General features: G+C 37.1%; 1 protein-coding gene across 1 annotated transcript in view; it reads left to right on the top strand.

Moving 5' to 3' along the window:
* The window catches only part of NUP155 (nucleoporin 155), a 64,038-nt gene that overhangs the window by 29,132 nt on the left and 10,330 nt on the right, over positions 1–24,576 (top strand). Inside the window, exons 14-28 of the mRNA XM_082623141.1 lie at positions 134–244; positions 1,200–1,294; positions 2,378–2,466; positions 2,938–3,000; positions 3,523–3,670; positions 4,774–4,840; positions 5,920–6,035; positions 12,408–12,505; positions 14,920–15,050; positions 17,615–17,806; positions 18,471–18,609; positions 19,645–19,780; positions 21,054–21,207; positions 21,429–21,533; positions 22,216–22,370. Coding sequence (XP_082479267.1) covers positions 134–244; positions 1,200–1,294; positions 2,378–2,466; positions 2,938–3,000; positions 3,523–3,670; positions 4,774–4,840; positions 5,920–6,035; positions 12,408–12,505; positions 14,920–15,050; positions 17,615–17,806; positions 18,471–18,609; positions 19,645–19,780; positions 21,054–21,207; positions 21,429–21,533; positions 22,216–22,370 — 1,799 coding nt within the window. The remainder of the gene's footprint in view (positions 1–133; positions 245–1,199; positions 1,295–2,377; positions 2,467–2,937; positions 3,001–3,522; positions 3,671–4,773; positions 4,841–5,919; positions 6,036–12,407; positions 12,506–14,919; positions 15,051–17,614; positions 17,807–18,470; positions 18,610–19,644; positions 19,781–21,053; positions 21,208–21,428; positions 21,534–22,215; positions 22,371–24,576) is intronic.

Below are 24,576 nucleotides of genomic sequence, written 5' to 3' on the forward strand. Positions count from 1 at the left end.
ACCAGTTTACTTCGTATTCTTGAAGTTATTTTTTTGTTTCATTGCTTTTATTAAATAAGGTAGCAAGGTCAGTTGCTTACTAGCTATGCTTGATAAATCTATTATTCATCCTCTTTCTTTTTTAACTTCTTAGGGGAGTCTTATGTTTCATAAACTTAGACCTGTAGATCAACTGAGACATCTACTTGTGAGTAATGTGGGTGGAGATGGAGAAGAGATTGAAAGATTCTTTAAATTACATCAGGTAATTATTTGTACCTTTTTTTTTTATTGTGATGATATTATGTAAGTTAGGATCAAAATACTGTGATTAATACCAGTCTTCCTTTCTTTGCCTTAATCACTGTATGTGTACTGGTACTTGGGGGCAGTATTAACATGCTATAAGGGTTTATGGTAAATGGTCAGATTTTTGTTCTGTTTTTGATAAATTCTTATCATTAAAGTGTACTAATAAGAGTGTGATGTTCAAATTATATGATGAATGTATTTTTATTAAAAGGACAAGATATTTATAGATAAATAACTTTTTTAATTAAAAACTTTTTTTGCTTTTTTTTTTTTGCTTAATGACATGAGGAAAAAACTTGAGGCAGTAATGATGGGGACTTTAGTATTTTAAAGCCACAACTAGAAATGATGAGGTAAAACTGGGAATGCTTAGTTTAACATCAGGAGTATCAGATCAAAGTTAAATATACACACTCCGAATTCAAACTAACAGCTCCTCCATCAGAGTAGATTATTTGAATTCTCTGAGCTTCCATTTCCTCATGTGTAAAATGTGTATTAAATTATAATATGTGGAGTGAGGATTAATATGCTCTAAACTCTTAAAGTAGTGCCTGGCACATGACAAGTACTTAATAAATGTTAGCTATTATTGTTATTTTCTAAAAGGTTAAAACACCATGAGAAAAAAACCCGGGGTGGGGGTGGGGGACTAAACCAGATACTAAAGTAGAATCTAGATAAAAAGAAAAAGAGAACATCCTTTAATAACAGCGCCTATGACAAACTTTAAAACCAATAGTGTTTACTTCTCCTTCTTCATACCAGCTGATTTCATTCATTCAGCAATTATTTATCAAGTACCTGCTCTGTGCTAGGCATGGGTTTAAACATTGGATACAGAAGTAAACAAAACTTCTTTTGAAATGTTTATGTTTTACATAAGGAAAGATACTCTTTTTTTACAGGAAGACCAGGCCTGTGCAACTTGCCTTATTCTTGCTTGTTCCACTGCTGCCTGTGACAGAGAAGTATCTGCTTGGGCCACTCGGGCTTTCTTCAGGTATATATCACTTTCCTTTTGTTCTTGGCCACTTTTTTTAATGGTTGCATTGGCTAATGTGGTTGTTTAAGGGTTTGCAAAACAGTTGAGCAACTATATAGGCAACTTAGTAACATTTAAACTGGAAAGGTGATAATACTACTGGAAGCAACTAGATGAGCGTAATGTGCGCATTGCTACTCTTCCTCTGGATTCTCTTCTCCAACTTCTTTTGTCTAGTCTTCCACCTCAGTTATTATCTCCTCTATCTTTTCTACTTCAAACACTACCATTTGTTGCTTTATGTGTATCATTTGCACCGAGAGATTGAGTCACCTCAAGAAAACGTGGTATCAAAGAGAGATTATTTGGAAAATATTTAGCTAAGAATAAATTTAAAATGCAGTTTTGTTTAAAAGAATTTTTTGAGTGGTCTAACCATAATCTAGTATGAAAATGATAGTACCATATACTTATTAAATACATTCTATGCATTACAGACTCTTTTAGAAATTGCCAGAGTCCCTTACGATTCTTCTTGTTAGCAATTTGAAGTCAACATTTACTAAATAAGTATTTTATTATGTATCTGTGTATATTTCACTGTCTACACAATGCATTTAAAGTCTCTAATTTTTTTTAATATTTATTTATTTATTTATTTATTTATTTATGGCTGCGTCGGGTCTTTGTTGCTGCATGCGGGCTTTCTCTAGTTACAGCGAAAGGGGACTCCTCTTCATTGAGGTGCACAGGCTTTTCATTGCAGTGGCTTCTCTTGTTGCAGAGCATGGGCTGTAGGCGCGTGGGCTTCAGTAGTTGTGGCGCTCGGGCTCAGTAGTCGTGGCTTGCTGGCTTTAGAGCGCAGGCTCAGTAGTTGTGGTGCACGGGCTTAGTTGCTCTGTGACGTGTGGGATCTTCCTGGACCAGGGATTGAACCCATGTCCCCTGCATTGACAGGCCGATTCTTAACCACTGTGCCACCAGGAAAGTCTCTAGTGTTTAAAGCATTTATTTTGCAGCTAAGCAGGACTTGAAACAGTTCTAGCTTTTAAGGTGTATAGTTTCACTGAATAAACTCAGCCCCTGTTGTCATAAAAATAGGTATGGTGGTGAAGCACAGATGAGATTTCCAGCCACTCTCCCCACTCCGAGTAATGTTGGTCCCATCCTGGGGTCTCCTGTCTACTCTGGTGAGTATGAAACATTGAAATGAAACTATTTCTAATAGAGTTGAATTTTAGAAGCTTTGTAGCATATTTTAATGGATAAAAAACTTCATTGTATTTTCTTTACTGCTCCTGCATTATTAGGGAATAATTCTATAGATGTCTGACTCTTAGTGTTATGATATATTAATATTGAATCTTTAGTGTGTACTGGGAAACAAAATAAGATATAACCAGTAGTATTTACAGAACTCATTTGTTATTTATTCAAAAGGAAAGAGTTGAGTGGTTTAATAACAAGCTCCCACCTCAGTGTTTTCCAAAGTGGGATTGTTAGAAAGTTGCTGGGGAATGAGTCCCTAACTCTTGAATATATTATGGGTGGTGCCACTCCTCACTCTTACGCTTAGAACCAGTTTCTGTGTCTAATTTTGATCAGATACCAAAAAATTGGGTGATAATTTTATAAATCTTTATATTCTTCTTTCTTTTTAGGTTCTCTGGTTCCTAGTGGTAGTACATACCTGAATCCATCCTTTTTGGGAACACCATCTCAAGGTACCTCTTTTCTTTGTTTTAGGTTGCTACTACTATTCTTTTTGAGAAGCTAACATTGTGAATTATTATTCTTAATGCTTAGAGTGGGAAAGATCAACCTGTCCTATTCCCCTGAAAATAATGTAGTTTAATAGAAGTGGCATCCAAGCAAGTATTGGCGTTTGACCATGAATGCCTTTACTTAGTGGACCTGGAAAGCCCCCTTTTTGAGTATCAGGACCTTAATTACCAGCCCTGAACTGTATAATTAGTCCTGTTTTACTCCCAGCATTAAGGTGCAGTGATTGCAAGCTTGCTTTCCTTTTCATCCTGCATTGCCCACGCTTGAAAGCCAACTTGGGAGTTCCTCTCCAAGTCTAAATCTCTCTTCTTATCGAGGAAAACCAAATTAAATAACTATTTATTTCAGTACTTCTGTAATTGTTTTTACCTATGGGTCTAGGGACAACTGACTTGGGTTATTGAGAATTCTGAATATTTAAGGTTAAATTTTAAGATTTGTTTTTCTTACGTGTGTACAAGGTGTTCATCCTCCTGCTATGTCAACTCCAGTGTGTACTGTGGGAAATCCAGCAACTCAGGCCACAAGTATGAGTTGTATGGCTGGACCAGAGATTGTGTACTCTGGAAAACACAATGGTATTTGCATTTACTTTTCTCGAATCATGGGGTAAGTTTTTCATGGGATAATTAACTATTGCTTACCTTGTTCTATTGTGTATAGTTGAACATTTTTAACTTTAAATTTGGGACATCATTTGTCCCTACTAAATTTTACTTATAGTTTAAGCTCACTTGTCCATTAATAAGATTGTTTTCTGTCATTCAGCTTTTTTATTATCTAACCATCTATATTTGTTACTGTGTTTTATATATGTATATATATCTTCAAAATATATCTACATATACTAATATGTAGTGTAACAAACCACCACATAACTCAGTGACATGTGTCTGCAAGTCAGTTAGGCAGTTCTGGTCTTGGCTAGGTGCACAGTGCATTTGAAATCAGCATTGAGGTTGAAGAGAGTTCTGTCACTCTTGCTGGACTCTCACATGTTTAGGCTTATGTTTGTGTGTTGGTCTAGAATGGCCTCAGCTGGGACAGCTGGATTGTTCTCCACATGGTCTCTCATCCTCTAGCACGCTAGTCAGGGATCATAGACTTGGTGGTGGCAAGGTTACATGAAAGAGAGTAGAAACTTGCAGAGCCTCAGGATGCCTGGGCTCAGAATTGGTCTACTATCACTTCTGCCTGACTTACTTGGCAGGGGGACATCTCCAAGCCAGCCCAGATTCAAAAGGTGGGAAATGGACTCCTCGTTATAAGGGAGGCATCAGAGTCATATTGTAAAGAGGATAGGTGTAGGGAGGGATAAAGAATTACAGCCATTTTTCAATCATTCTACCAGATCCACTTAATTATCATGTCTGGTGTGTATTTTTCTTAGAATTGAGATGTATGCTTTCATATGAATCATTTGCATAGAAATGGGAAGCAGTGCAGAACTCAATTTATAAGCTTCCTTGTTTACAATTTATTACCCAGGGTCTTTGATTTTTCTTCAACAGTATTTCATTATGTGAAATGACTTAGATCTGTCAGGTTTGGAAATTTTCCTGTTTTTTTTTGGTTCTTTCAGATAACTTAGTAAAATGTTAAGTCATTGCTACACTTTAAAAACTAAATAAACACATAGAAAGGAATTTACTACTTATTGTAATTGTTTTTATTCATCTACAGCACAATCATTAAAACATTTTTTGTTCCAGAAACATCTGGGATGCTAGTTTAGTTGTGGAGAGAGTATTCAAGAGTGGCAACAGAGAGATCACTGCAGTAAGTGCGTTATATAAATAACAGTATTCCATTATCTCTGTGGAGCCAGTTTATGTTATTAATGGAGAAGTAGATTGTTTCATATTTCTTGATGTTATAAACAACATGCAATGATTATTCCTTTATATACATGGTTGTGTCCTCATCTAGTAAACTGTTCACCCCCTGAGTTACATCTCAGCTCTGTCACTTACTAATGATGAGTAAATTTCTTAACATTTCAGAGCCTGATATCTCACAGTAAAATGAGAATGTATCTCCCTCATAACATTGTTATGAGGGCTAAATAGAATCAGTCCTAATACTTAATATTGCTCAAAGTTACAATTTAATGTTTTGCTTATATGCCCCCAAACTCCAAGAACCTAGCACTAATTTCCATGTATTGGCGTACTTTCCAGAGTGCTTTAAGAAACACAGAAAATTGTACTATCATAAATTCAGGTATTAAGGGTTTTTTTTTTAATGTGAAGTATGCATGCAGTTTATTTTAAGCTTTTTTTCTTTTTAAAATGGAAAGATACTAAATATCTTCTTAACTCTGATACTCTATTTTAAAGTTCTAAATTTTAAAGTTTCTCAGACTCAGAATGTATTTACTTAACATAGTATGTGATTCCATTTGTGTGCGTTTCGAACAGGCAAAACCAGTCTATATTCTATGATAGAGGTAAGAAAAGTGGTCGGTTACCTAGGAGGTAGAATGACTAATGACTAGAAAAGGGGCAATAGGGAACTTTTTTGGGTGTTGGAAATACCCTATGTTGTGATCTGGGTGGTGACTATATAAAGATGTAAAAAGTTATCAAGGTATTCACTTAAGATTTGTGTATTTTACTGTCTGTAAATTATACCTCATTAAAACCAGAGCAGCAGGGGGTGGAGGGATGTGGGTGTCTAGCCCTTTATTCTGGTCACCAAGTATAAACTGATAAAAGAAATAACTTTACTGTTTATGAAGATAGGGTACCTCAGAATTAAAACTCCATGTTCAATTATGGGTATACAGCATATGTGTTTTTTATAGAAACTTTTTTTTCACTGTTTTTAAATGTTTGAAACTATTTCCCTTCTTTCAGATTGAAAGTAGTGTTCCTTCCCAGCTGCTGGAGTCAGTGCTACAGGAACTGAAAGGTTTGCAAGAATTTCTAGACAGAAACTCCCAGTTTACAGGAGGACCATTAGGAAATCCAAAGTAGGAATAAATAAGATTTATTTCCCTTTTTTTTTCTGAGATTTAATTTACATGTTATAAAATTCATCCTTTTAAAAAGTTTCATGGTTTTTAATATATTCATAAGGTTAAACTATCATCACCACTATCTAGTTCCAGAACATTCGCATCACACCAAAAAGAAACCCTATGCCCATTAGCAGTCACTCCATGTCTTAATTCAAGCTGAAATAACAAAGGTACCATAAACTGACTGGCTTAGACAACAGACATTTATTTTTCGTAGTTCTGGAGGCTGGAAGTCTGAGATAGGGTGCCAGCACGGTCAGGTTCTGGTGAGGACCTTCTTCCTGGTTTGCAGACAGCTGCTTTCTTTTTGTGTCCTTACATGGCAGAGAGAAAAGCAGACAGCAAGTCCTCTGGTTTTTTCTTAGAAGGGTAATAATCTTATCATGGGTTTCCACCTTCATGAGCTCACCTAAACTTAATTACCTCCCAAAGGCCATACCTCCCAAAATACCATCGCTTTGGGGATTACTATGAATTTGGTGGGACACAAACATTCAGTCGGTAACACTGCAAAGTTGTCTTTCCCCTAGTCCCTGGCAAATACTAATCCACTCTCTGTTTCTATGGATCTGCCATATTTTGGATCTTTTATGTAAATGCAGATACACAGTATGTGGCCTTTTGTTTCTGGCTTTTCTCTTAGCATAATATTTTCATGTTCATATATTGTAGTGTATATCAGTACTTGGTTTCATTTTTCAGTTCATAGTTTGATGCACATTTGTCTTGTTTCACCTTTTTTTTTTTCTTTTTTTTAATTGATTTTTTGTTTTTTATTGAAGTATAGTTGATTTACAATGTTGTGTTTCAGCTTTTTGGCTATTATGAATAATGCTGATATGGACATTCCTGTAAAAATTTTTGTGTGGACACATGTTTAGGATGAACATTTTTTGTTGCTGTTGTTATAAAAGTAATATGGACTTGTAAAAAATTCACATCACTCCCCTGATGAATTAATTTGAAGTATGACAATATAAACTTTCAAATCATATGTGAACATACATGAATATGTGAATTTACACATATGTATATGAATGTATATTCATATATGAATATACATTTCTTTCTTTTTTTTTTTTTTTAGATGTTGGGGGTAGGAGTTTATTAAATTATTTATTTATTTTTGCTATGTTGGGTCTTCGTTTCTGTGCGAGGGCTTTCTCTAGTTGTGGCAAATGGGGGCCAGTTTTCATCGCAGTGCGCGGGCCTCACACTATCGTGGCCTCTCTTGTTGTGGAGCACAGGCTCCAGACACGCAGGTTCAGTTGTTGTGGCTCACGGGCCTAGTTGCTCCGCGGCATGTGGGATCCTCCCAGACCAGGGCTCGAACCTGTGTCCCCTGCATTAGCAGGCTGACTCTCAACCACTGTGCCACCAGGGAAGCCCCTACATTTCTTTTTTAATACAATTTTTAAAGCTTATACTCCATTTACAGTTATTAAAAAATAATTGGCTATATTTCTTGTGTTCTACAATACATCCTCATAGCCTGTCTTATACCGAGAAGTTTGTACCTCTCACTCCCCTACCCTTATATTGCCCACCCCCCCACCCCCTCCCCACTGGTGACCACTTGTTTGTTCTCTATATCTGTGAGTCTGCTTCTTTTTTGTTATATCCACCAGCTTGTGTATTTTTTAGATTCCACATATAAGTGATATCATGCAGTATTTGTCTTTCTCTGATTTATTTCACTTAGCATAATGCTCTGCAAGTCCATACATGTTGCTGCAGATGACAAAATTTCATTCTTTTTTATGGCTGAGTAGTAGTCCACTGTAAAAATAGGATCTAAGTAGGCATACTTTTTTTTTTTTTTTTTTTTTTTTGCAGTACGCGGGCCTCTCACTGTTGTGGCCTCCCCCGTGGCGGAGCACAGGCTCCAGATGCGCAGGCTCAGCAGCCATGGCTCACGGGCCCAGCCGCTCCGCGGCATGTGGGATCCTCCCGGACCGGGGCATGAACCCATGTCCCCTGCATCAGCAGGCGGACTCTCAACCACTGCGCCACCAGGGAAGCCCATAGGCATACTTTTTGTGAAACATTGTTTACATTCATTATATTCTTTAGAGCATTCCAAATCAATAGAATAAATTTTGTTTGTATTGGCTGCATGTTATTCCATTATATTCAAGCAATTAGTGGTATAACTCTATGCGTAATTAGGTTGTTTCTACTTCTTGATGGTATAAACAGGGTTCAGTGAGTATTCTTTATACATGTTTGTGTACTTGTTCAGTAATATTCAGATGAATTTCTTTAGAAGTAAAATATTGGGATATAAGAGCTTTTAAAAATATTGGTATGTAGTATTCGGTTGTCCCCTGAGAAGGTTATACCAATTATTTTTAGCCTTCAGAACTCCTTTAAGTGTATCTTAACATGTATATATTGATTTCTAGCCCCTGCCACTTTTTAATTCAGTTTAAGAATCTTTGTCTTTTTAACCCCATCTCATTTTGTTGGGGTTAATTAAATGTTTGATCTATTTCTCACCATCCTGAACTTGTGGGCTTTGTTGTGGTTTTGGGTTTGTTTGGGTTTTTTTCTCCCCTTCCATTTTACTGGATTGATTAAAAGTTTTATGTATGACTTTTCTTCTTCTGATAGTTTTAAATTTTGAAAAATATACATCCCAGTCATCATTAATAATTGAACAGAATCTGTTATCTTACCTCCTTCCCCTGCCCTCTACCACTGTCCTTCTTCCTACATAGCTGGAATTTTAGTTGGAAAGTGGGTTTTTTTCTTTTTCTTTTCCACCATTATATTCTTCTGTTAATAGTTTCTAAGCAGTTTATTGAATTTACAATTATAGCCTCAATTATAACCTTCGATTTTGTAACCTACTGCTTTGCTAATTTCTCTTTACTGTTTTTAGTAGTTTTTTTTCATTGAGTTTTTTGGATTTTTCAAATATGTCATCCTGTCATCTACAAATAGAGATAGTTCTACCATTTTCTTTATAACTCTAGTTGCTTTCTCCTGTCTGCATAGGCTAATATCTCCAACATAGTGTTAAAGAGTGGAGATAATGGTGCGCATCCTGCCCTTATTCCTGACTTTAATGGGAAAGTGTGTAGTGTTTCCCCACTAAAGAAGATGCCTAGATATAGTTTAACATGATAAGAAAGTATCCATTCATTTCAATTTTACTGAGTATTTTTATAAAGTGAGTATTGAAGTATGTCAAATGTATTGTCTACATCTTATAGAGATGATTGTATAATTTTTTTCCTTACCTTTATTAAGAGATTTCCTAATTTCAACCAACCCTCACAACATTAGTCTCACTGAGTATGGGAATTTTTAAATAGCTTTTTGAGATAAAACTTACATACCATAAAATTCACTTGTTTTAAATCGGTTCAGTGATTTAGTAAATATATAGAATTTCTTCAGTCATGATAACAATCCATTTTTAGACCACATCCATCTTGTTCATTTGCACTCACTCCCCATTTCTACCCTTCAGCCCCAAACAATTACTAATGTGTTCTATCTCTGTAGATATACATGTTCTTGACATTTCATATAAATGGAATCATACAGTGTGTGGTCTTCAGAGACTTAGTATCTTTGCTTTGCTTCTTTGGGTATGTTCCATGCACATACAGCCTGGGAGGTGAGCCCAGAAGCTGTGTTCATCTTCCTCAGAATTAGGGGATCTCCTCCTCCAGCCTCTTCTTGCTCTGATTTCCCATATATTCCCTAGGTCCCAGAGGCCTCTTTTACTGGTCCTCTGGATAGAATGTCAGTGTTTTCTCTCAGTTTTCACTGTCTTGTCATACAGCTTTGCAGAAGTGGTGGTGCCTTTGGGGCAAAGCATCAAGAGAGATAACTGATTCCCTCCAGACTTTTTGGACCACACGGCCCCCTTTTCTCAGTTCTTCTGCTCCAGTGTTTCTCAACCTTGGCACTGTAGACATTGTAGACTAGATAATTCTTTGTGCTGGGGGCTGTCTTGTGCATTGTAGGATGTTTAGGATTATCCTCGGCCTCTGCCTACTAGATACCAGTAGCTCTCCCCAGTTATGACTCAAAATGTCTCCAGACGTTGCTGAATGTTCCTTGGGAGTTTTACTCACCATACTGGTTTGTTTGTGTGTGTGTGTGTGTGTGGTACGCGGTCTTCTCACTGTTGTGGCCTGTCCCGTTGTGGAGCATAGGCTCCGGGCGCACAGGCTCAGCGGCCATGGCTCACAGGCCTAGCCGCTCCGCGGCATGTGGGATCCTCCCGGACCGGGGCACGAACCCGTGTCCCCTGAATCGGCAGGCGGACTCTCAACCACTGTGCCACCAGGGAAGCCCTCACCATACTGTTTGGAGACTCAGTTCACCTTTGGACAAAGCCTGAAGATAAAGGAGTGGGGGGGAACCCAGTATACTCACCTCCATATGGATTATCATTCGAGTTTTGACTTCCCCTCATCAATCTGTGTGCTATTAGAGTCCTCAGGTGAATAGTTGCTTTTCGTATAGTGTCCAAAGTTCCCACTTGTAGTCAGTGAGAGAGACTGCAACAGGCTTACTCCATCTTGGCCAGCACCATCAGTTGAGTTTTTTATTTAGTATCATTATGTGGATCTGGTTTCAAACGTATTTAATGTGTTTCAATCCATTGCAGGTTGTTTTTTCAATGGAAAATTATCCCAACCTCTTGCCTCTTCTAACTGCTCTGGAGTCCTTTTTGACAGTATTTGGTAGCGTCTTTGCTTTCTAGCATGTCAGGACATTTCAGGCTCATTTGGTACAATTCTTGCCCTAGAACTGGATTTGGCCATTTCTCTAGGGAGCCCTGGTTTCTTTTGGTAGGAAAGGGTATTAGAGACTACAGCTAGAGGTATTAATTCCTACTGGTCATGCTGTATGTTGTTTTGTTTTTTATTTTTTTTAGTAAAACAAAATTATGAGTTTGTATTGTTTTTCAGTTCAGATTTAAGGTTAAAGGGAATTTGCTCAGTTTCTTTTATAGTATAGGTGTATTGCTTTTACCCTAAAAATTTTGTTTTCTAACAACATTGACATATTCACTTATGAACTTCATCCGACAGTGTACCTATTATAGCTTCAGTAGTCATACTTTTTTTTTTTTTTGCCATGCTCCATGGCTTGCAGGATCTTAGTTCCCCGATCAGGGATCGAACCCATGCTCCCTGCATGGAGTCTTAACCACTGGACTGCCAGGGAAGTCCCTCTTTTTTATTTTTTTATTATTTATTTATTTATTTTTTGCTGTACGCGGGCTCTCACTGTTGTGGCCTCTCCCGTCGCGGAGCACAGGCTCCAGATGCGCAGGCTCCGCGGCCATGGCTCATGGGCCCAGCCACTCCGCGGCATGTGGAATCCTCCCGGACTGGGGCACGAACCCGTGTCCCCTGCATCAGCAGGCGGACTCTCAACCACTGCGCCACCAGGGAAGCCCCCTCTTTTTTATTTTAAATGGAAGTATAGTCCATTTACAGTATTATATTGGTTTCAGGTGTACAGCATTGTGATTCAGTATTTTTACAGATTATACTCCATTGGAAGTTATTACAAAATAATGGCTGTAATTCCCTGTGCTATACAGTACATCCTTTTTGCTTATCTAATTTTTACATAGTATTTTGTATCTCTTAATCTCATACCTGTAATTTGCCCCTCCCCTCTTCTCTCTCCCACTTAGTAACCACTAGTTTGTTTTCTATGCCTGTGAGTCTGTTTCTGTTTTGCATATAGATTTTTTGTTTAAGTTCATCATTCTTTTCTTTGCATCCCTGAAGTTGCATTAAGAGCTGAAATAATCAGATTCTTCACCAAATGAGTACCAAATGCTTTTATTAGCTCATATCTCTCAGTGACCAGTATTTCCTGACAGCAGGTTCTTTGCTTTTCACTTTTGTCCTGAAGTTTTCATATCTGTAAAATGGTATTCTCAATAATACGTACCTTATAGAGTTGTTGTATTACGTTAAATCATTGGTGGGGACAGAGAGCAAGTGTTTGATAAATGGAAGCTATTGTTATTAACCATTTACTCTCAGTGAAAATTTAAGCATCTGAGAGATTAAAATGCTCCAGGTGTAAATTGTTGTATTGATTTGTCAGTGATTATTTCACTAATCTACAGAGGAAAAGAATATTTACAACATATTCCAGTTCATTATATGCAGAATAGGCAAATTTATAGAATCAGAAAGTAGATTAGCTGTTGCTTAGGGTAGGGCGGGGGAAATGAGAATTGACTGTTAATGGAAAGTGAGTAAAAATGTTCTAAAATTAAGTTGTGGTGATAGTTGCACAACCCTATGAATATACTTTCTGGAATTTTTGTTTCAGTACTACTGCCAAAGTGCAGCAGAGGCTGACAGGATTCATGCGCCCTGAAAATGGAAATACCCAGCAAATGCAACAGGAGCTGCAGAGGAAGTTTCATGGTAAATTATTGCTTCTGATCAGTTAAATGTACATGACCCCAGTAAAGAGTTTTATTAGGTGAATAGAAAACAGTGGACATCTCTTGATAAGATCATTTGTGGTAACAAATATTTTTATTAAAATAATATTAGTGTGATTTGAAAAGTAAGATGATATGGACATCATGTATTTCCACAACTTTCAGCTCATAAAAGGTTTTCATTTCTTCCACCAGAAAACATGATACACACTTTTTTTTTTTTAACCTTTTTTGGGGGCAGTGGGGGAGCTGCATCCCGTGGCCTGTGGGATCTTAGTTCCCCGACGAGGGATCGAACCCAGGGCCCCTGCAATGGAAGTGAGGAGTCCTAACCACTGGACCACCAGGGAATTCCCCAATACACACCTTTTTCTAATGAATTTTTTTATTGTACTAAAATATATATAACATAAAATTTACCGTTTTAACCATTTCTAAGTGTACAGTTCAGTGGCATTCAGTAAGTTAAGTTCACATGATGTCCTGTAGCATGGTGATTGCAAAAAGCACCACTATCCATCTCCAGAATGTTTTCATCTTTCTAGTCTGAAACTCTGTACCCATGAAACAATAACTCCCTGTTTTCCCTTGCCCCCAGCTCCTGACAGTCACCTTTTTTTTTTCCTGTCTTTGAATTTTACTACCCTGTGTACCTCATGTAAGCGGAGTCATATAGTATTTGTTTTTTTGTGACTGCCTTATTTCACTTAGCATATAATGTCTTCAGAGTTCACATGTGTAGTGGCATGTGTCAGAATCTCCTTCCTTTCTGAGACTGAATAGTACTCCATTGTGTGTATCAACCACATTTTGCTTATCCTTTCATTTGCTGGTGGACACTTAGGTTGCCTTCATCTTTGGGGTATTGTGAATAATCCTGCTATGAACATGGTGTACAATAGAAATTTGAGTCCCTACTTTTAATTGTTTTATTATATATCCAGAAGTGTAATTGCTGGATTATGTGTAATTCTGTTTTTAATTTTTTGAGGAGCCACCATAACTTTTCCATAGCAACTATACCCTTGTATTGGTACATTTCCACCGGTAGTACACAAAATACTCCAATTCCTCCACATTGTCACCAATAATTTTTCTTTTTCTTTTTTTTTAAAAACATTTCTATCCTAATGTGTGTGAAGTGGTATTTCTTGGAGAGTTAAAAATGTGAATCAAATGTTAGGTTGTGTTTTTTTATTTATTATAAAAAAGTAACAACTAAGGAAATAGCAAGGGAACTGAAAAGTTCTTATAACCAATAATTATTCCAGATGTGAATTGGCATAGTAATAAAATATTGTTTAAATTTTGCCTGCCATTCAGGGTTTGTTTTAAGTTCTTTTGCCTTCTATTGTTTGAGCCAGTTATTCAGGCTGATAGAACTTTGCTAGTTAAGACTCAGCTATTTACTTTTGTTCCAACGTACTTCCTTTCCTTCCTGCTGGACCTAGTTTTCTGTGCACTATTTTGTAAATTCTTCTTTCAGTGCTTCTTTTCAAGTAAACTTGACAAAATACAAGCATTGGTAAGGATTTATACAAAGGGGAGCATTCAAATTGCTGACAGTATGCACTGAAATAACCACTTTGGAGAGCAATTTGATCATATATATTAAAAGCTAAAAATGCATATGCATTCAAAGCCAGCAGTTTCACTTCTAGGTATATATTCAGGAACAGTCTTTACCAGACGTTTTTCCCACAATAAGTAATAATTTTTATATTGTGACCCAGATGTTTAAAAGCATGTACACACAACAAAATTTTAAGAAATAACTATACCTAGTTTATACTCTAATATTTTTTTTTCCTTTTTCATTCTATTTCCTTTTTAAGGGGGAAAAAAATCTGTCATGATTGACTGAATTGATTTCATGATTCACCAATGCATCTTAATTTGAAAAACAGTCATAGCAAAACCTGACTGTGTTTTTGAGGAGACCTTTTTTAAGGATATTTATTGCATTATTGTTGTAGTAGCAAAACATTGGAAACAACAGAAATGTCCTTCATGTGGAAAATGGACCTAATTGTGGTATACTGACATAATGGAACACTCAGCAATTAAAATAAATGTATTGATACTAGATTTTTACTTATCAGTATGGGTAGCCTGTGAAAATATAACTGGGCAGAAAAAGCAATGGTGTAACTTGTCTAAAAACAGCAACATTTTTACTGTTTATGTATGCGTACACACAGAAGCACTTATATATAGTGAGAGGATAAAACTGAATTCAACAACTCACGATCATGGTTGCCTATGAGGGGAGGAAGGAGAACAATGAGGATTTCAACCTTAACTGTAGTTGTTGTTATTTGAGATAAAGTGTTTTACTTAAAACAACTTAACCTGTCATTTTTCAAAACTTCATGAGTTGTGTTTTGTAACTAGAGGCTCAACTGAGTGAAAAGGTTTCACTTCAGGCAATCCAGCAGTTGGTTCGAAAATCATACCAGGCTCTGGCTTTATGGAAACTTCTTTGTGAACATCAGTTCACTGCCCTTGTAGGAGAACTTCAGAAGGTAGGATACTTTTCCCCCTAAGATCGTACTGTTAATTCCGTGCTTAGTTTGTCTGCTTTTTTTTTTTTTTTTTTTTTGCGGTACGCAGGCCTCTCACTGTTGTGGCCTCTCCCATTGCGGAGCACAGGCTTCGGACGCGCAGGCTCAGCAGCCATGGCTCACAGGCCCAGCCACTCTGCGGCATGTGGGATCTTCCCAGAGCCGGGCACGAACCCGTGTCCCCTGCATCGGCAGGCGGGCTCTCAACCACTGCACCACCAGGGAATCCCAGTTTGTCTGCTTTTGCGTGAGCTGTAATCTTTCACTTAGGTTCAGAAGGAGATTATTTTGGGAAGCATTTAGGTTATGATCATTATTTGGGGAAGCATTTAGGTTATGATCAAATTAATGTGTTATGAGAAAATTGCACTAAAGCATGATAACTTGAGGGATTCATTATCAAAACCACAAGTTATTACAGTATATGAGAACTTTGTTGTGATATGTGAATGAACTCTTACTTTACCAAAAATATTTTTCAAACAGTAGATTGTAACCTTTACTTGGGCTACAGATCCCTTTGGGAATCTGATCAAAACTCTTTCTCCCCACCTTCAAAGAATGCATAAAGATACATACATAAAATTTTTGCATGTAATTTCAAGAAGTCCAGTGACCTAAATTAAAATTAAACATTCCTACTTTAAAGAAAAATGTTTGCCACTGTGGAAAATGAATGGTTCTTGCTGTCCTCATTGGAATCCTTTTTAAGGATAAAGGTAATTTGCATTTATCTAAATGTTAGGTCATTTAGGGGGAATGTATTCCCACCTATTAATTTAATTGTGAGCATTTCTAAACATCACAAAAGTACAGCAAGTACAACTAATCCCCCATACACAATTTATTTGCATTCAACATTTTCACAATTTTACCAACTTTACTTAATCTCTGCCTTATTTTCTTTTTCTTTACTGAATTATTTTAAAGTAGATCCCTAACATCATGTCCTTTCATTCCTGTATATTTTAATATGTATTCCTTTGGCCATTTTCTTGAATACCAATGTCATTATCACATTTAACAATATTACCACTAATTCTTTTGGGTAACATCTAAAATAATGAAATTTCTGTGTCTTAAAAATATCTTTATAGATTGGTTCATTCTAATCAAAATCTGAACAGTTGGTTCACTCATTGAATTTGGTTGTTTTTTCTCTTAAACCTCTCAGTCTAGAGCAATTTTCTCTGTCTCTCTCTTTTTGGTGGGGGGGTGTTGCTATTGCCTTGTAGGCATCGGGTCATCAATCTTGTAGAATCCCAACATTCTGAGGTTGTCTTTACCTTACTTGTAGTGAACTTATTCGTCTATTTCCTGAATTTTCTATGAAATGGAAGTCAAATCTACAGAGGCTTGATAAGTTCAGGGTTTTTTGTTGTTTGTTTGTTTTTTATGTATTTTATGTATTTTATTTTTGGCTACATTGGGTCTTTGTTCCTGCGCACGGGCTCTCTGTAGTTGCAGCAAGTGGGAGCTACTCTTCATTGCGGTGCATGGGCTTCTCATTGCGGTGGCTTCTCTTATTGCGGAGCACAGGCTTTAGGTGCATGGGCTTCAGTAGTTGTGGCACACGGGCTCAGTAGTTGTGGCTCATGGGCTGTAGATCACAGGCTCAGCAGTTGTGGCACATGGGCTTAGTTGCGCTGCGTCATGTGGGATCTTCCCAGATCAGGGCTCGAACCCATGCCCCCTGCATTGGCAGGCGAATTCTTAACCACTGTGCCACCAGGGAATCCCCAGGTCCATTTATTTGCGAAAGAATAGCACATACTTTTTTTCCTCTTTTAAAAACTCAAGTGAATATGTTTAATTATGAAAGCTATTTCCTTTTCCATGCCAGGTAGAATAATGATTTTTAGTTTTATTGGCTGGTAAGAATAATGTAGGTCAGTTTTTAGCTAGGTATCTTTTTTGTGATCCACCTTCAAAGCTTTCCTTCCCTATATGCTCAAGGAATGCAAATTAAATATTAATCCAAAAAATTTGAACATAGATTGTATATTTGCTGAAATTTAGAAAAAAGAAATAGCCGTCAGATCACTAAACAGAATGTTACTATAGTATAAATCACCTCAATACTTTAGAACTCCATTTTAGCAAGCAGATTTGTTTAAATAAGATCAAACTCTAATGTCAGAAGTCCTTGAATAATAGAATTCAAATGTTATTTTGGAAAAATAAATGTAAGCCCAAGATTTTTTAATGTAGCTGATTGTTTTTTCCTGGTTATAACTAAAGTCAGGAGGCCTGTCTCGAATTTTGACTCCACCTGGGTTTTGCTTTTCTCATTCGTAAAGTGAGAGATTTGGGATAGGCATACTGTGGGTTCTTTTACAATTCTCAATGATTCTATGAAAATCTGTAAAATTTTATTATTTTTTATAGTTTAGTATATTTTATCTTTGAATTATAGAGTCTATTAATGTTTTGATATTTTAAATTATTAAAGAAATTTCATTCTGTGTGGAAATACAATATTCCTATATTTTTGATCGGAAGAGGATTTTCTTTTATACTCCTAGGAATTTCAAGAACAGTTGAAAATCACCACCTTTAAAGATCTGGTAATCAGAGACAAGGAACTGACTGGGGCATTAATTGCTTCTCTAATCAACTGTTACATCAGAGATAATGCTGCTGTTGATGGCATTAGTTTACACTTACAGGACATCTGCCCACTTCTGTATAGCACTGATGATGCAGTTTGTTCTAAGGTATGATGCTCTGTTACCCGTTTCAGTGTTTCCTACAGGAGGTTTCATGGTATGATGAAAGCACACTAGAATTGTAATCAGGAACTGTTGTCTTTTGTTTGACATACGACCTTGGGTAGGTCTTTTAACCTTCTGTGGCGTCAGGATCCTCATCTGTGTAAGAAAGACATTGGAATATATTATTTCTTAAAATCCGTATATAAATTCTTCATAAAGAATCTTTGATAGTATTTCTAGATTGTATTTTAAAAATGGTTAACTATGCCTTTCCTTAAAAAGTAAGAAAAAATCACTACAACTTTGTCTGTAATAAATTAGAGCTAATTGGGCAATTTTTATTGATCCTTTCCTACAGGTGAAAAAAATTTTAAAAATCAGTGTCGCTCGGACTGCCTGCTGACCAATAATGTATTGACTAGGCAAGAGATTTACCAGTCAAAAGCTGTCTTGCTTACATGTTTGTGAGAGGAATTAAGAATAGCTAGCATTTTTTGGTCAAAAACTTTTCTGCCTAAAATTAAGAAGAAGTAAGTTTGTAGAGTTGTTTTTATCTTTGATGATAATCAACCGGATGTAAATTTAGACATAGACTAAACAAAACTTGTATTGACAGCATCGTCCATGTGCTTGTATCTTTTTAAGTTCTTGTCATCTCTGCTTCTAGGCAAATGAGCTTCTCCAGCGTTCCCGACAAGTTCAAAATAAGATTGAAAAGGAAAGAATGTTAAGGGAATCATTAAAGGAGTATCAAAAAATCAGCAATCAAGTGGACCTGTCCAGTGTTTGTGCTCAGTATAGACAAGGTGAGAAACAAAATGTTCTTCATACCTTCTGCTTAACTCAGAGGGAGATCTTCCTTCAGCTTTCAGTAGCCCAAGTGATATGACACAGGGAATTCATTTCTTATGTCTTAGTATTTGATGACTGCACCAGCTTCTACAAAAGCTATAACTCTCTTTTTATGTCTTGAAATGTGTAACTTTTTAACATTGGGGTTTCGGTCCTATTCCAGTTAAACTACTACCTGTGTTAGATTGCTTTCTGGGTTACATTTATTTTTCAGATGCTTTAGATTCTTTTTTTTTTTTTTTTTTTTTTGATAAATGTATTTATTTATTTATTTATTTTTGGCTGCGTTGGGTCTTCGTTGCGTTGCGCGGGCTTCTCATTGCAGTGGCTTCTCTTGTTGCAGAGCATGGGCTCTTGGCGCACAGGCTTCAGTAGTTGTGGCACACGTGCTCAGTAGTTGTGGCTCGCGGGCTCCAGAGCGCAGGCTCAGGAGTTGTGGTGCACGGGCTCAGGAGTTGTGGTGCACGGGCCCAGTTGCTCTGCGGCATGTGGGATCCCCCCGGACCAGGGCTCAAACCCGTGTCCCCTGCATTGGCAGGCGGATTCTTAACCACTGCGCCACCAGGGAAGTCCCGCTTTAGATTCTTTTGATTCATTTTAAAAATACTGCCTGTCTGCTCACTTTAAAATTACTTTAAATCAAGTTTAACATAATGTAGTAACTGTTAGTACAGGTACTACTTTGAATCCTAAGATTTTTTTTCCATCAAGGAACTGCAACCCTCCTTTTTGCTATTTTAAATATGACATTTTTTTGCAATGAAGAAAATACATTTAATAGCTGCCTTTTAGGCATGCTGGAACCTAGTTCTTCGGTAGACTCATCAGAAATATTTTATATGATGTTATCACCTGGGTGACGGATATACAGTAGAAACCTCATAGTAGTCAACATAATAACCTTGATCAGTATTTTTATAAGCCATCTAAGGAAAATGTATCCACTTAATAATATGCCTTAACTCTTTGTCCTTTGTCTTTCCTATTAGTGCGTTTTTATGAGGGTGTGGTGGAGCTCTCTCTTACTTCTGCAGAGAAAAAAGATCCTCAGGGTCTTGGACTTCATTTCTATAAACATGGAGAACCAGAAGAAGACATCGTAGGACTTCAGGCTTTCCAAGAAAGGTGAGTTTTATCACCTTAGCAGATGCAACTTTATGGATATAGACTTTTCTTTGTGTCAAGTTTGATTGATGCTATTAGGAAAATAATATTTCAAGTACCACTCATAAAATTGAATTATGCTTTCAGCTAAAAATGTCTTGTTTTATCAAAGGTGTGAATCAGTATTCTAATTATTAGCCTAGGGATAAAATTATAGCCCGGTGGGAATTCTTAAGGACCTAAATGTTTTTGAACTTGCCTCTGGTTTTCCTGAGGTTGTATTAATGTCAATTGGAAATGCAAGAACAACTTTGGAAACAAAATTGCTGTCTCACCCGCCCCACCCCCAATGTCTGGTTCTGGATGAGGATTAGTATTTTAAAGGATGATTTTTAAATGTTCACAGATTATTAGAGACTGTTTTTAAAAAAAAAAAAAAAGTATGTCCAGGGCTTCCCTGGTGGCGCAGTGGTTACGAATCGCCTGCCAATGCAGGGGATACGAGTTCGAGCCCTGGTCCGGGAAGATCCCACATGCCGCAGAGCAACTAAGCCCGTGTGCCACAACTACTGAGCCTACGCTCTAGAGCCCGCGTGCCACAACTACTGAAGCCTGTGCGCCTAGAGCCCGTGCTCCACAACAAGAGAAGCCACCACCATGAGAACCCACGCACCACAACAAAGAGTAGCCCCCGCTCGCTGCAACCAGAGAAAGCCAGTGCACAGCAATGAAGACCCAATGCAGCCAAAAATAAATAAATAAATTTATTTAAAAAAAAAAAAAAAAAACAGTAAAATAAGCAATATTTTTTAAAAAGTATGTCCATAAAGGAAATAGATAACCAATCTAAGATGTGTTTCATTTTTATGACTTTACCCTTTTAAAGAAGTGCTTCTCAAACCTATTGAAAAAGCATATGATTTGTATTGTTTTTATTTTTATTTATTTATTTTTAATTTTATTGGAGTATAGTTGCTTTACAGTGTTGTGTTACTTTCTACTGTACAGCAAAGTGCATCAGCTATACATATACATATATCCTCTCTTTTTTGGATATCCTTCCCATTTAGGTCACTACAGAGCATTGAGTAGAGTTCACTGTGCTACACAGTAGGTTCTCAACTATGGATACTATGTATAAAATAGATAACTAATGATTTGTATTACTTTTAACACCAAATTGTGTGTGTGTGTGTATTTTCTCCAAAATTCTCTTTAGTTTATATTTCAATTAGATAAGATAAACCAATTGATAACTAAATCATGGAATTGCTCCTTTTTCATTCTTTTTCAGATTAAACAGTTACAAGTGTATTACAGATACACTTCAAGAACTGGTAAATCAAAGTAAGGCTGCTCCTCAGTCTCCCAGCGTGCCCAAAAAACCCGGACCTCCAGTGTTGTCATCTGATCCCAATATGCTGAGTAATGAAGAAGCAGGCCATCATGTAAGGGACATAGCATATTTTCGTTCTGAAAATACACTGTGTTTAGATGTTCTGTGTGGTGGTGGCGGCATAATCATCTTGGAAAGGGTAGTAACTCTTAGAACTTACCATTTAAGGATTCTTGATTTCTTACCAGAAGCTTATAAGGCTAAGGAGTCATGTCGAGCCTTTAACTGTTTTTTTACTGTTTTTACTGTTTTTTACTGTTTTCTTTATTTTAGTTTGAACAAATGCTTAAATTGTCTCAAAGATCCAAAGATGAACTCTTTAGTATTGCCCTGTATAATTGGTTAATACAAGCTGACCTTGCAGATAAACTGCTACAGGTAAAAAATATTTTTTATACCAATGTTGTTAATTTATAGTTTTAAGTAGCATAACTCAGTGGGTTAAGCACATATATAGTCATAAGGAAATTCAGTATTTCACCCTGTACCAACCGTTAGGTATTAGTGAAAAGCCAAGTAATGTAATACCTTTTCCTAGTGAGCAAGGTAGTCTGTTGGTCTAGTTTTCTTGTTATTTAGAAGCTGATTGGGATTGTTTATATTGTGGGGTGAAAATCAATGGATTATGAGTTAGGAGACATGAACTTTGTCGTAGCCCTGCCATTAAGCCACTTCACAAATAAATGTCCTTTCACTACCCTAAGTCATAGTGTTCCTCATTCTGTAAAATGAATATATGGCATTTGATAATTGCAAAGATGCTTTTGAACTCAGAATCTAGGAATCAATAGCTGTGTTCTCAAAGTTTATTAAAAGATTTGTAATTGGATTGTAATAAATTGTTTTTATCAACCTAATGCAACTATCATAGCAATTCTTTGATTAACTGTGGTAAAACAATCATTTATAATGAGAAAAATTGCCCTCTCTTATCTGTTACTGGATTATAATATTGCTTATGTATTCATAAAACAAGGCACACCTATAAAATGATATATTTACTATCTGAAGAGCAAGTGGGTAGTCAGAAAATGTTTCTGAGTAACTTTACAATTTCCAGATTGCTTCTCCATTTCTGGAGCCACATCTAGTCCGAATGGCCAAAGTTGATCAAAACAAAGTTCGTTACATGGATTTACTCTGGAGGTATTATGAGAAGAACAGAAGTTTTAGCAATGCTGCTCGTGTCCTATCCAAATTGGCTGACATGCATAGGTATGGCCTAATATTCTCACTGTGACAAATAATTGATAACTGGGCTATATCTAGTTACATCCAGATTTTAGATATTAAATAAAACCTTATTCAGGTTATAGATATATAGAATTTTTATGCTTTTACTTGGATTTACCTAAAGTTTATAGTTTTCTCTTTTTATTTGTTTTTAATAATGTGTAGCAGGTACCAAATACCTCCTACTAAATAGACTCTCTATTCAAACTGTCCTGTAAATCCTTTTCTTTAAAGTATGTCTTTAGATTCTTTCCTATTAACAGCAATTAATTACTATTCTTTTTCTTTTTTAATATTTATTTATTTTTATTTGGTTGCGCTGGGTCTTAATTGAGGCAGGCGGGCTGCTTAGTTGTGGCATGTGGGCTCCTTAGTTTCGGCTCACTGGCTCCTTAGTTGTGGCATGCATGTGAGATCTAATTCCCTTACCAGGGATTGAACCCGGGCCCTCTGCCTTGGGACCGTGGAATCTTAACCACAGCATTGCCAGGGAAGTCCCTTAATTACTATTCTTAACTAAAGGACAAAAAATACTTCTCAAAGTCTTTATATTTTTAAACGTTTAACAAATTCCAGGCCAGTTTCCTCTACTCTCTTTAAATTACTGAATAGGTCTTGGAGCATATGTATTGAGGATTGTTAAGAGTCCTGTTAAACAGTGCATTGAAATTTCTAATTAGATTGTCGTATCAAAAGACAACTTAAAATTTTGGACAGATCATTAATTTGACCCTCTTTTCATTTGGAATTTTCTTTGCCACAATAGTGCAGTGCTATTTCTAAAATCTGGAGATTGGTTAAGTTAGGACAAGGAGGTGTTTGAGACAAGGTTGTTATTAAACCAAGTTAATCAGAATGGTTACTTAAATCACCCAGATATGGCTAATAGCAAGTGTGAGAGTTTGTGTATCTGTGTGTGTGTGCTCATGCAGTTGTAATTATTGCATGTATGGGCCCAAGGCATTTTTGGTCTTCTTGCTGTCTTTGGTCATAATAGTCATTTGGTTTTTTCCTTTTTTTATTTTTTTTATTTTTGGCTGTGTTGGGTCTTTGTTGCTGTGCGTGGGCTTTCTCTAGTTGTGGCGAGTGGGGGCTACTCTTCGTTGCAGTGCACGGGCTTCTCATTGCAGTGGTTTCTCTTGTTGCAGAGCATGGGCTCTAGGCTCGCGGGCTTCAGTAGCTATGGCATACGGGCTTAGTTGCTCCGCGGCCTGTGGGATCTTCCCGGACCAGCACTTGAACCCGTGTCCCCTACATTGGCAGGCAGATTCTTAACCACTGTGCCACGAGGGAAGCCCAGTCATTTGGTTTTTATAAGTTCCCTTCATATACATCTTCTCTCACATGTATCGAAGTGACTTTAATTTCTTTGTCTTTGATTTAATAAAAGGAAAGAAAAGGAATTTAAGCTAGTAAAGGCCTAAAAGGTAGTTTCTAGTAAAGGCCTTGGTCAATTCATAGTTTTTATACAATTAAGAATTGAGAGGGAGACGCAAGAGGGAGGGGCTATGGGGATATAAGTATATGTATAGCTGCTTCAGTTTGTTATACAGCAGAAACTAAAACAACAATGTAAAGCAATTATACTCCAATAAAGATGTTTAGGGCTTCCCTGGTGGCGCAGTGGTTGAGAGTCCGCCTGCTGATGCAGGGGACACGGGTTCGTGCCCCGGTCCGGGAAGATCCCACATGCCGCGGAGCAGCTGGGCCCGTGAGCCATGGCCGCTGAGCCTGCGCATCCAGAGCCTGCGCTCCGCAACGGGAGACGCCAAAACAGTGAGAGGCCCACGTACCGCAAAAAAAAAAAAAAAAAAAGATGTTTAAAAAAAGGAAAAAAAAAGTTCAAATAAAAAAAAATTGAAAGCATTATTAAATATTTAATTCACTGTAGCTCTGTCTTAAGGTTATGTAATTCATTCCTTTATCCAGTGTTTGAATGCCTATTATTTTCTGTACTCAGAGGCACGTGTGGACTGTGCCCTTATCCAGGCCTTCAGTATCTCATTTCTGGATTACTCTTGTCATTTTTCTTAGTGCATCCTAGATACCATTACTATACAAATCTTTGTAAGTCATTTCTGTCATGCTGCTCAATGCTTTCAATGTTAGAGTGACTCTTTTTTTTTTTGGCCGCACCTTGCAACTTGCAGGATACCAGTTCCCCAACCAGGGATCGAACCTGGGCCCC

This window comes from Mesoplodon mirus (genome assembly GCF_964341445.2).
Source record: "Mesoplodon mirus genome assembly, chromosome: 5".
Taxonomy (NCBI): Eukaryota; Metazoa; Chordata; class Mammalia; order Artiodactyla; family Ziphiidae; genus Mesoplodon; species Mesoplodon mirus.